At 38.5% G+C, this 13,472-nt stretch overlaps 1 protein-coding gene across 1 annotated transcript; it reads left to right on the top strand.

Moving 5' to 3' along the window:
- Positions 1-1,300: 1,300 nt before the first annotated feature.
- On the top strand, positions 1,301-12,974 carry TMEM123 (transmembrane protein 123). Its single transcript, XM_029961005.1, has 5 exons — positions 1,301-1,354; positions 3,415-3,480; positions 8,217-8,408; positions 9,868-10,021; positions 11,118-12,974. Exons 1-5 carry the CDS (start codon positions 1,306-1,308, stop codon positions 11,140-11,142), a joined length of 486 nt encoding a protein of 161 aa, XP_029816865.1. The 5' UTR covers positions 1,301-1,305; the 3' UTR covers positions 11,143-12,974.
- The last annotated feature ends 498 nt before the right edge of the window (positions 12,975-13,472 follow it).

The following is a 13,472-nucleotide window of genomic DNA, read 5'->3' as shown; positions in this document are numbered from 1 at the left end:
CATAAAAACTATGGTGTTTTTCCCTTTGCTTAACAATCAGTTCTTCCTGTTTGAAGTCTCCTGCTTGTCACTGCAGTGACATGTGCAGCTTTATTAAGTCCAGAGCCACAGTCTGACAATAGAGACCAGTTTGGGAATAGTGTAATTTTAAGATTTTCTTTTTCTCACCTGTCCCATTCACTGCAATGTGTTCCAATGTGGCACATGCTTATGCAGTACCCTATTTAAGCTGTATTTGTATTCTAGAGCCAATGCTTGCGATTCAAATTAAGAGTTTGTTTAGGGAGAAAGAAAAGTTGCATCTTTTAAGCTGAATAAGGTCCTTGATGTCTTTCAAGGTGTACAGTCCAAGCTGATTGGAACTAGGATTAATACAGTCCTGTCTTCCCTTCCACCTCTGCTTCCTGCCCCTCTCTTTCATCTAATCATACAGGGAGTCCATTCTGCTGGTTGATACAGCAAAATACATTGTGTGCTGTTGGAAAGAGCACAGTTTTGTGTTGGCTTAGCTTCCTCAATCAGATCACTGTTTAATGGGGGGCATTCACTCTGATGTTGACCATGTCTTGCAGGATTGGGACCTCTCTGGGAAAGCTTAGTTTGACTGTGTCCCATCCTTCTTTGTTTGTTTGTGTGTTTTCCCTGAGCTCCCTAATTAAACAGTAGACCAGGTTTGAGGATAAAATAGTCAGGCCTCAGTCTCTAGGGTAGATGATAGTTCTTCGGAAGTGTGATCCTTCTCAGTCCCATTTCCCACCTGCCAAATGCCCAGTGGATGCATTAACATGCCTTTAGTCTCAAACTGAGCAGTGCAACTTCTTAGGAGCTATTTATCTTATCATGTTGTCCATTTAGGGCCAGAGCAAGCCCCCATCTGCCTGCACAGGCCTTGTAGACCTCACAGGAGAAGATTTAAGTGAGAAGGTCTTTTCCTTCTGCTCTAGGTGGTGCAGGTCAGATATTATTACTGAGGGAAGGTGCCTGATTTTCTGCCTCTTGGCCTCATTTTGTCTCAAGGAAGACAAGAACCTGGGATAGGGATGATGGAGAATATAAAATAGAGGATGGGAGGAGTACCAGTTCATTTGATGGTTGGGTAATATAAAAATTGTCACTTTTAATGCACTAAGAGCAGGCTGTTGTGCTTTTATATCATCATTATACCTAATTCCTGTCCATGATAATTTAGTCATTTATATGCCTCAAGGCCAAGTGACAGATGATGTACTTTTTTTTTTTCCTTAGTAATAACTTGCCTAAAACTATCTTTTTATTCTTGGGTTTTTTTATGTAGGAAATGAAGACATGAACAGCACTGCACCTTTTACTACGATTTCAGGCCAGAGGTTGCCAGGTAATGCTCTTGACATTTCTGTTGCTATTCCTCAGTAACATCGAGAAAAGCAATATATATTATTGTATACCTTAAACTATCCCGTCATAATTTGTCCTTTATTGAATTGTGAACAGCTGTAGGGCAAGGGGGAAGATACTCTGATTGTCACATCTATTCTGGGACAACTGAAGTTATTTAAGAGGAACAGTAGAACTCAACGCAGTTCTCATATACTTAGTTACTCCAGAGCAACAGAGAGAGGAGAAATAAAATGGGAAAATTTTGTATATGGAACCAGAAACACCTGGCAACACCCATTTACAGTTAAAAGGAGAACCAAGAAGTCTGCTAGGCTAGAATTCAGATAAAGGCAAGACACTTTTTCATTTGAGTAATTTTTGCCCTGTACTACTACGCTCATTTTATTTGCTGTTGGCCGAAAATGGGGTGCATGGCTAGTACTCTGCTCACTGACTCACTCTAGCTGGTGTTAATTGCACTACTGACTCACACCCAAATTCCAGGCAGTGTACGTAGCTTCTTTTCACCTGTATGAACATGCAGTCCACATCCAGAGTCGTCCCAGGGTTGCAGAAGGAAGCACTCAGAACGTGGAGGAAATGCAAAGATATGTTCTGGTTGCAGTATTGGCCCAGTGTAGAAAAGGTTTAAACCCAGGCATCTCCATGGCTTATGCTGGTATAAAAATCAACATATCCAAGAAAGAATGTGTTTGTAATTGTACAATCCTAGACTGTTTCTCAAAGGCAATTAAATCTGCAAGTTAATATCCCACGTATGTCAGTATAAGTGTTGCATGAGCAGGGGGGGCTAGTTGGCTGTGATTATACCAAAGAAAAGGCAAAGTAATTCCCTCCCACAATCCCATTTTTTGGTACATGGTATGAAGGTGTAAATTTGGTGCATTTGTTCTTAAACCTGAGCTTGCTCATATCATGTATGCAATTGCAAAAAGCATTGACAAAACTGTTTTAGACTAGACTTTTCCAGTGGTAAGATCAGCAGATCCATTCAAGGGAAATAGGTATATATCTGCTTCTTGTTTGCAGTAGCTGTGTTGCTCTCAATCTCTGAGGTTATGTGCTTTGCTTTTCAGCCATGCTGAAAACCAGCAGTGCTGCTGCAAGGCACATAGCACTGTGGGAGGGTGCTGTAAAAGATCAGTTACTTCAGAGAAAAGAATATTCACAGAATGGGCATACACAGCAGGGCAGAATGAAGGGAGAAAAGTATGGACAGTGACACTCCCAGGAACAGCCCAGTAGATCTTAGCCAGGAGGAAGACTGTTAACCTGTAAGAAATACAGAAGAGGGATGCAGCAATGAGGACAGAAGTGAGAATGGGAGGGTGCCTGAGAAACCTAGAAGTAACATGAGGAGGAAGGAGGGGCAAGAAAAAGAGAACTGGAAAAGTAGAGGTGAAAACAAGGAGAGAAGAACAAAACCTCTATGATTGAAACATGGTTTGTATTTTACATCTTTGAAAACAGGTACCTTCTTAGGACTGTTTTTTGTAGAGAGAACATAAGTCTACAGAAAGATGTTTCACAGAGTCTTGATTTGTCCCTACTTGACTACAGTATATTCCCAGCATCAGCCCAGTTTGCAACAGAGATACAGCAAAATGGAAGAAAAGATTGAGGGACAGGAAATGGAACTGAAGTAGAGGAATAAAAACTACAAAAAAACCTCACAGTGCTTAAGTAGGTCAAGAAAGTCAGTGATAGTATGGCTATTTACAGCAAATGGAATAGAACATGACATAGAAGTGGAAGAGAGCAAACAGAGGAGATATAAAGAATTCAGATGCAGACCATTCAGGCACTGTTGTGCATAGAGTGTAACTATGTTCTTGCTGCTCTGAGGTCTGGAAGTATTTTGCAGAGGGATAAAAGCTGTCTGCTTTGGGATGGAATAATCTCTACCGTATTTCCTGTTGTAGTCTGCAAACACAGATACCCTGAGGAGAGTATTGTGTTGTGGGTACTTTAATTATAGTGTGTTAAATTGAAATGAATAATATTGATTTTCTTGTTTTTCTTTTTTTTTCCTTGAAGACAATAGCAGTTCATCCAATGTCACTTCTGTGTCATCCACACAATCTGCAGCAACATCTGCTGGAGGTATGTATCTGTTCATCTGTCCATGACTATGGACCTAGAAGTTAGCTCCAAACCTAGCCCAGATCATACCAAATTCTAAAGAACAGGACATCAAAAGTGGGTATTTGAGAGAGAGGCATTATCATTTTAGGGCTGGGAAGCAACATGTAAAACAACTCTGAGAAGAACCTATACTGTTTTTTCAAATTTAGGTAGCATGCTTCATCAGTAATTACATTTGCAATGCCATTGTAACACAGGATTCAAAATAAAAATTCAAGGAAGAATTGCAAGAAGTTGGTCTTTTAACTGTTCATTCTTTTTCTCTTAGCAAACTTCTTCCATTTTCGTGGAAGGTGAATAGGATGTTGTGCAAACAGTGCGTATCTGTTTAATATTATTTCACAGTAAACAGATGTAGGGTATAATGAAATCCTGAGAGCTTGAGTTTCAAAAGTAAGCCTTTATTTCCTTTTATGTAAGACTCACCATGATGATGATCAAGGTTGGAAGAAGCGTTCAGAATGGTTTAGAGCAACCATCAACGCAGCACCACCAAAATCACCCCTAAACCATATCCCCAAGTGCCACGTCCAGATGCCTCGTGAACATTTCCAGAGATGGTGACTCCATCACCTCCATGGTCAATATATTCCAATGCCTAACCACTCTTTCAGTGAAAACCTTTTTTCTAATACCTAAACTGAACCTCCCCTGACACAACTTGAGACCATTTGCTCTCGTCCTTTCATTTGAGACACGATGGAAGAGACTGACCCCCATGTCACTACAATCTCATGGGAGTTAATACCATAGAAAGTAGTCCCTTTAGAGCTCATAGCACAAAATAGCACCATTTAAGCAAGACACAAATGACAGACATGGAACAATCTGTCATGGGTACTTTTACATTGTTCTAGCACTACCTTATTTCTTTCACAACCTGGCAAAAGAACTTTAGGTAAGAATTATTTCCCAAGGCAGCAATATTGCCTTTGTGGTGCTCCAACATAAATAACATATTAACACATCTTTGTAGAACAAACAAACAGTTCATCCACTTGCATTTGCAGTGTTCCAACTGTTGGCTATGTAAGTGTCAGATTATTAAAAAAGGAAATTAAAAAATTCATGTTGTGGAAGAACTTGCGCAGGCAAATTTCACTACATTAGTAAGGACTGGATAAGAGTTAATGTCTTGCAGTTGTTCAGGCTGTGATGCACAGATAAAAGGTTGCATCTGAGAGAAGCTAGTTCTAGAAACTGGATCCCCTTTGTGCTAAGAACCATGTGAAAGCAGAGCAGAAATACTGGGTCTACCAAAAGATACTTTGTGTACCTGTGGAATTTTATGCTAAGCATAAAGTCCCAGCTGTGTCATTACGTTTCCAGTACAACTCTTACTTTCTGTCCCTGTAATCTCTAGATAAGCTCTGAGCTACCACACTCAGAAGTTGCTTCTATTTACATATAAAATACTCACTAGGAGAGAAGAAAAAAAACCAAAACTTTGCAGGGACCTTTCTTTAGATAGCAAGCAAGTGGTGCAGTGTCTCATTCCATTGCCTACAGAGTCACAGTTTAAGCATGTCTAACTTGGAAAGTTGTGAGAATTTTGTAATCTACTTGTTGCCTTACAGCCTTCCCCTAAAAGTGCAAAGCCATAGTTCGCCCCAGCGTTTCACCAACCTTCTGCTCCATTTCTCTTGCTCTCTGCTCCAGCCCTTGCAGGTTTCTTTTAGAGGTCTGAACTTTACTAGGTCCGGATAATAAAAGAAAAAAGAGGCCTGAGCCCTTTACTGTTAGGCACAGTATAAGGCTAAGAGAGAGCTATGCCTTGCTTCACAAGGTTTATGATTCCCATCCTTCTCTGTCTTTTTTATTTTGTCATCAGAAACCTCATAGATTTTAAAACAATGTTCATCCATTTTGATTATCCATTTCAACCTCTTCTTGCTTAAAGGCTCTGCCATTATTCTTTTTTGAGGGGCAGAGGTGGGGAGGGAGCTCGTTATGGCGGAAACAGAAGTTCAATCATTTTCCATGCAAAAGAGAGATTATTTTAGGAAGAGCATAATAATTTTGTATGTTAGCACAGTGCTTATGCAATCTGAGTTTTGTGTTCATTCTTCAGCTAGAACATTAAGGGAGTAGTAGTGCATGCTGCTAAGAATTCTTACCTATATGCTATATATATATATATATTTTGATTGATGCGTATAGTATAGCTATTTACTGTTTAAACATAGGTGGCATACTAAGTAAAATACTTGTCTCTTTTAAAAACAAAGCATCATAAACCTGAACTATATTACTGGCATGCATCCTTTTTAAACAAAAAAAATTAACTCAGGCAGTCAGGGTTTGTTTAGTGTGATGTTCGATGAAGCCCAGCTGGTCTTTTGGGGGAAGAGTAATTAGGGAAATAAAAGATAAAGGGACAGATGTTGCTATATTCTTTCATTTTAACTTTGTTTGTAAAATAGTATGGGTAAGATTTTTCAAAGACAAAGAACAGATTGATGCCTGATTTATGTCAGCTTTCCAAATTCTCCAGCTGCCTTAGATAGACTCCCACTGATGTTTTGAAATGACTGATGCTAAATACATCAGGAAAGATAGGTCTGGACATTAAACAGACTTTACAACCCTCGATGATATAACATTAACAGTAATCTTGATAAAATAAGAAAAAAAGGATTGCTAGTAGGAAAGAAAGGTGGGGAGAAGTAATGTGCAAATGTGCTGAAATTCCTCGTAGATGTTTGGATATTTTTTGTCATGACTCAGGTTTTCTGTAGGGTAATTTGATACCCGTGGAATAATTACCATCTTTGTGTAACATTGTTTCATAATGTTATGCATGGAACAATTAGCCATTGTTCAGAAAGAGAAGCTGCTTTGACACTCAGAAATCATGGCTGAAAAAAACCCCACAGAAAACTGGCTGCTTGACACTTGCATTCAGATTTGTCTTTCTTTTGATATTGCTTATATTAGGCATGCAGTTACCAGGTGTGGTTTCATGTCATAAAATGTAGGTGGTTTCCATATAGACATTTCATTGCTTATTTCCTACAATGAGAAACGATTTGATATTTATAGATCATTGTGCCTTTGGGGAGTTTACCTGTCACTATTAAAATGTGCCCTGAATTTTATCTGATGTATTTTACACATGCTTCGTAGAGGAACTGAATTTCCTAATTGTAACAAGGTAAGTACGTGACTATAGTACTCCAGCTGTTCCAGCTCAATGAATGCTCATTTCAAAGTGTATCCTAGGGTTATGGCACAATGCAGTTACAACAACAAAGACCAGGAAAACAAATAACATTTACTAATGAGACTGTATTAGGCTGTTTCAGTGGTTTTAATGCTGAATGTCTCAGAAGTGTAGTGTAGGCCAGTTCCTTTCTGAATGCTTACACTGTTGTACTGCTGTTTTTAATGTTCATATCAGTACTGGAAGCTGTGATATTTAAATCTTAGCAAAGACAGAGTTCGGTATGTAGTTCCTCATGTTTTACACCACACTTACAAGAATATTATTCTATAGAAGCATTTTAGATACTGTATATTAAAAAAACCAAAAATTGAATATCAAGTTTACTTTGGAATTGAGATGAAACTATCTATTTTTTTCAGTTATTTTAGTTTTACACAATTGTAAGAAAACCTGAGTATAATTAAAGATTTGAATGTCCATAATAAAAAGCTTTTGTGGCATTTAAAATGAACTCAGCTTGTGTGAGGTTATAGAAATAATGCAGAAGTAGACTGCTACAAAGGGAGCTTTTTCTATCTAGAATTCTTTCCTACGTAAAAGCTATTTGCCTCATACTGTCTGCTTAGAGAAATGTTAGTTGCATAACAGGCTCATGTTTCTTGTTACTTCCTTCTTAGAAAAATAACAAATTGCTTTAAAATCATTCTTTCTGGCTGCCTTCCACTAAGGTTCTAAGGATTTTGCTATAAATATCAATCCCTATTATTTGTGAATTTCACATCATGGTATTTTTATTCTGAACAGTTCATTAATGCTTTCTGAGGAGGGAAGGGGAAGCAAAGTTAAAGACATTAAGTGTCCACTGAACTTGTGAAACACCTTTCCAATCTTTGTTTTCACCTTGACAAGACATATCACTACTAAATAGATTATATAAGCCAGCAAATTGACTTTAGCTGAACTTTTATCGTGTGTGGAAAACATGAACCTTAAGTTTCACATAAATACAGAATTCTCTGTGGTAATTTTTAATATATATGGAGCCTTAGAATGCTAGTGTTTCATTCAAAAGCAAATTAAAAATGAAATCATTACTAAAATTAGAGGGGGGGAATTTTGATGCAAAATCTGTTCCTATTAGAAAATCTTTGTTGTCTGAAAAAACGGGTGCTTCCAATTGAAAGTTACTCTTGACCAGAAGTTCACTGCATTTTAAAATACTGTAAATTAGGCATCATTCTATGGAACTGGATAGTGTTATAAAAAAAAAAAATGACCCTTCTAAAAGTTATCCAGGTTTTCTTTACAACCTTCCCTTTAAATCATTCATGACCTTGAGGCCAGAAATCAGAAGTTAGGTCTTTCCAAAGCAAAGTCTGTATGCAAACCTGGATACTCATGCAGTGGCATTTTCATTGTTACTCTTTCGTTCTATTTGGGCACAATAAATGCTGTCTTACTCCATGAGTATGCAGTTTATTATTTTTATGTATTTTTCTATGTGGTATCACAAATAAAAATTTCCCAGGTGTGTCCACCAGTACTACTCATCTGACCAGTACCACTCAGCCCACCATCACCAATATGTCTGTCAGCTCGACGACTCAGCCCACCAAAACCAGCCAGACAATAAGATCCACCACAGCTTCATCAGTCACATCATCACAACTCTATACTACAGTGGTGACCACTTCCAAGATTTCTTCCACTTCTGTAACGGGTGAGTTCACAGTTCAGGAAGCTCATAAAGGTTTGTACACACGTTCATATAGGTTGTAGAATGGTTAGTTTTACAGTAGTGTAACAAAAAGAAGAAAGAAGGCATTTGCATGTAGAAAAAACAAGACTAAAGTGGAGTTTCATTACTGAGTTGGCTACAATAATGTTGCTCTGAGCACTCTGCTTACTTAAAGAAAGATTCACTTAATCTGAGAGGCCTGACATGTTTAGGGAAAAAAACCAGCCAAATGGTCTGAACCAGCAACCACCAGCACAGAGATTAGCAATGTTAAGGAGAAAGTGTGGATTTGGAATGCAACTTCTGTATTTGTTCAGCTTTCCTTTCTGCAGTTTGAACTTGAACTCATCTCTAATACTTCCTTTCTCACAGCTGACCTGTATCTCAAAATATGTCTACTGGCTTGGTAAAAAGACCAGTAGTTCCATTAGCAATGTAGTGAATTTTATCCCTATCAGAGGACGGAGCATGACTATGCATGAGTCACACTTCATGTAAAGTTGTCCAATACAGTTTAATACTACCCTTTAATACAAAACCAGTGAGCACAGAATTCAGTATTTCCTTGCAGTTAGGTGCTTGCTTGCATCACTTCCTGCTTACCCTTCTAAAAACATTAGGGTTGCACACATATCAGTGGTGCATCATTGGGTAGGTGAAGCTGTCACCAGCAGAACTTTTAGTTGACCATGTAACAGTCTCTGTAGCAAGTACAAATAGAAAGGGGCACAGACTCACAGACTGTCTTTCAGTGGGAGTTTGTAGCAGATGTAACCAGTTTTAACAGTGAAACAGCTATTGCTTCTATGTGATTATGTTGTCTATGTCAATACTTGCGTTAGGCTGCCGAGTTGATCTCGCTTAGGACAGCGAGAGTACAATTCCCAATTCTATGAGACAAGGTAAAGCAATCCAACAGCTCATTGCCACCAAAAGTGTTCCACTGTGTCACTATACTGACTGACTTGGTGGCTGTTGGACCCCTCTTGCAGGCTGTCTCAGTGTGCTCATCTGAATAAAAGCAACTTCCTTTTATGCTTGTGTTAATTTCAGGCCAGTTTAGTGAGTTAAATTTGCTCATGGACGGGATGAAAAACACTAGCATGCTCTAAGAAGGGCAGGAGCTCCTTGTGTAGGAGGGGAGACCAGGGGGAAGAAAAGGCAGGGCAAAGAGGGACATGGAGAAGAAAAGCGGTAGTCAGTCTTTCAGAGACAGCAAGCAGTTGGATCAGCTGCTCCCACATCACCAGAATGTGGTACTTTAAATCAGAGCCCTAGGTTTCAGCCTGCTTGGCTGGTATCTTTTCAGGTGATCTGTGTTAAATTTGTCTAATTGGGTCTTTAGATGATATGTCAGTGGGGAGGGCAGGATGTAGAGGAATCCCTCAAAACACAGTTTTGCAAGCTCTCTAAAAGGTGCCTTTTGTTTTCTTCTTTTCAGCCACATCAAAATCTGAGGCTGTCGTAGCCAAAACCTCCAGGTTCGATGTGGGCAGTTTTGTCGGTGGCATTGTGCTGACTCTTGGAGTCCTAGTCATTCTCTACATCGGATGCAAAACCTATCACTCTAGAAGAGGCATTCAGTACAGAACCATGTAAGTTCACAGGGAATTGTCCCTTGTCCATTTATTACTTTCTTGAAGGGAATAGGACAAACAGAATGGGCAGAATGAACTCTGATACATTTGGTTAATGTACATTATATTAATATCATTAAGAGATTTAACTGTGATGATTTGTCTTTCACCATTTCAGCTATTCCTCATTAGTATTATGCCACTCTTCTGTGGGGTTTTTTTCTCTGATGTATTATATAATTTTTTTTAAGGATCTTTGTCTTTTAGCTATTCCACAAATAGTTAACATTTCATTGAAACTCTTTATGTAATTTGCAAGATTACAGATTTCTGGTTCTTCTTGACTCTTTCTTCTAGTGTCAAGAAGACACCAATCTTTAATGTTTTCCTCCCTCTTGCTGTTATTTTTTTTGTAGTGAAGTTCATTAAAAATTGCACCATCTCACTTGCTATTTATACTCAGCTCTACTCAGTTTTCTTCCAGGCTTCCATACTTGCCCACATTTAGTTCAAGAACAAGGTTGCTTTTCTTTTCCTAGTCAGTATCATCTGTCTCAGTCAGGAAACTTGTTTTAAGTGAGATGTTGTCATTAGATTGTTGGGATACTGGTGTTCAGGCCTTTTGTTTTCTCTCCATCTTGACTCCTGCTTACCGGTCATGGAATTAAATCAGTCATTGCTGCACATTTACCTGCAGTGGTGTTTGTTAATGGATATTGTAGACTTCAGATCAACAGTGTCTTTAAAACACAGAGAACCTACTGCTGAGCTTGTACAGTGGCTTTGTTTAACTGTGGCTACTGGGTATAGGTAAGACAGATAGGATAAACATGCCTGAGCAACAGCTGATGTAGAAATACGTGAATGAAATATGAAAGGCAAGATGTTAATAAGGCCATTGAAGCTGGAGGAGTGTTGACAAAATTAAATGGTTCAGTTGACTTCAGGCTTGGCTCAGAAAGGACTGTAACTCCCAGATCAATGTGCCCTTTGCCCTTCTTAGCAAGGTGGCCTCTGCTCACAAAATGACCTTCTCAGCAGCAGCTAGGTGGCTCTTTCTCATGTTGACTGTTGCTTGTTGTGCAAAACATTAATTACCGTGTTTCTATTCCAGTGATGAACATGATGCCATCATTTAAAGAGACTTCAGGGAAGACAGCATTGGAAACCCACCCTGTCACAGCTGTTGTAACTTGCTTCTGAAAGAGTTTCTTTCATAAAGATGATCACAGTCTCTAAACCCGTGGGTGTTACCCTGCAAAATGTTGAGAACTTTTTTAAACATCCTGATTTTTTACATTGGCTTTCATAAAAGTAAGAGGAACTCAGCACTTTGTAGAGACAGTATTTTCTTATTCCAGTATTTGTAGCCAGATTTAACAAAATCACATATTGAGTCATTTTAAGGTACACACACAGGTCTCTGAAATAGCTAATTACTGGCACAGGTGATTACATCATTGCAATTCTAAGTAAGTTCAGGTGGGTTTTTTTCTAAAATTTTGTATTAAATTGTATTTATTTTGAAGTTTGATGTGAACTTTAGTTTAGAAATTTTGGATTTTGAACAACTCAGTTAATTTTTAATAGAGTATAAAGGGGGGTGTTTAGCTAACTGTATAGAAGGTGTGATGAGTACTTTAAGTGTCAGTCATTAGCTCGCCGGTGACTTGCAGATACTTTCCTTAATAGGCTGTACAATGAGACAAGCTGCAGGAAGCATGGACAGACTGGAGATAGCCATCCATGACTGTTTTCTCTAAAAGCTGCTTTTTTCTAGCATGTCCTAATGAAGCTTGTGCAATTGAAGATAAAATAAGAATGCAAAAAAGTAATTGTGCCATCATAAATTAAAAAAAAATACAAAAATTGCTTCTCAAAATTGGCTTTTAAGTTGAATGTAGCAATCACTTGGCTCTTGATCTTTATTATTACAAAACTGTATGCAGTGTTTTAGTAGCATTTGATAATCACTGAAACTTACATACAGAAGGAGAAAACTATAATATAGCATTTTAGAAAATTATAAACTGCATTTTTAAAACTGCATTTAGAACTTGGTACTGCTGGCACATGTGTACAGAGATCTGGTCAAAAGTCCAACTGAAGATAATGGGCCATCTCTCAGAAGACCTTTAGATTAAGGCCCAAATGCACTGGGGGTCCTGTGCAGGATGGCTGGTGCTGCTTCCACATCACTTCTGCAGTCACACTGAGGTAAATCCTCTGACTTCAGTAGGTGGGCTCCTGATTTACACTGGTGTAAGGAAAACTAGAACAAGGACCAGGAAGCACAGACTTGCATTTCCTTATGTCACTGAGTAATTGTTCAGTCTTTCTCAGGCTCCACTTGTAGACCCCTTCCTGGTGAAAGGGTTGGTGTGGTGGGGTTTGACCGTCCTGGTTGCTAGCACTAGTCCCTCATGCAGGGCACAGAGGGGAGGTGGTGACAGGTGAGGAAGGTCACAATGGGAACTGCATCTAAGTCTGTCATGGGGCTGGGGAACAGTGCATCAGGGGAAATATGAGTACATCTCTGGAATAGGTTAATTTTTTTGTTAAGCAGTAGTTTATTCTGACATGCAATGTTAAAGTGGCCATATGGATATTTTTTTCCTTTTTTACTACTCCATCTGAAAAACCATGGCTAATGAGTCATCTCACTAGCACCAGCTACACACCTGAAAAAGGGCGTACAGGGCTGTTTCATTTTTTTACCAAGATTGAGGTACAGGGGGAGAGAAAGAGTGATTTGAAGTAACTTTTGTAGTTTTTATTAATTGTGGTGTTTGGAAAATTACTGGATTTGACTTGAAGAGTTAGAGAAAAATTCTTTCACAGAACTGTAATTTCTTACTTTGTAGAAATTAAGACAATTAAGTGCAACTCAATTACTGGGATTGTCTCACCTCTGTTATACAGACGAATAAATAAAATTAAATCTTTGCAATTGCTACATCAATTTCAGTTGAATTTTCATAATTCCCTCAATCCTTTCCACAGTCATAACCATTGAATAAGAAGTGTTCACTGTATATACTTTTATACAGTAGAATACCAGACCTAGTGCATTTTTGCCCAGCTCAGTCATTTCTAATGTATTTTGTAATCCTATTACTACAGTAAAGCAGAAGTATGTGCTCAAGATTTCATAGGTGTCAGTGCAAATATAAAATTTGACCTCCTTTCAGGTGTTTGGATACTGGACAAAATCCCTTCCCCATTGAAGTCTCTTTCCCCCTTAGTTCTCTGGTGATTTAATTATTCTAAATTCAATCATAAGTTCATATTCATTTTACGCAACAAATTTTTAGCATAAATTGTTCCTTACCTTGTCTAGGTATACTTATGCTACAGTCACTCAGCCTTTCATTAAGTGGATTTATTGATACTGTAAAGATGATTTAATTGTTTCTAGTCCATCCCCTCTCCAGGACTGTGTGTCTGTTTTCTCATTAGTACCGATGGC

Source organism: Manacus vitellinus, unplaced genomic scaffold, assembly GCF_001715985.3.
Source record: "Manacus vitellinus isolate BGI_N305 unplaced genomic scaffold, ASM171598v3 scaffold_2_pilon, whole genome shotgun sequence".
Taxonomy (NCBI): Eukaryota; Metazoa; Chordata; class Aves; order Passeriformes; family Pipridae; genus Manacus; species Manacus vitellinus.
Note: the sequence above shows the minus strand (reverse complement) of the source record. Positions and strands in the feature narration are given on the sequence as shown.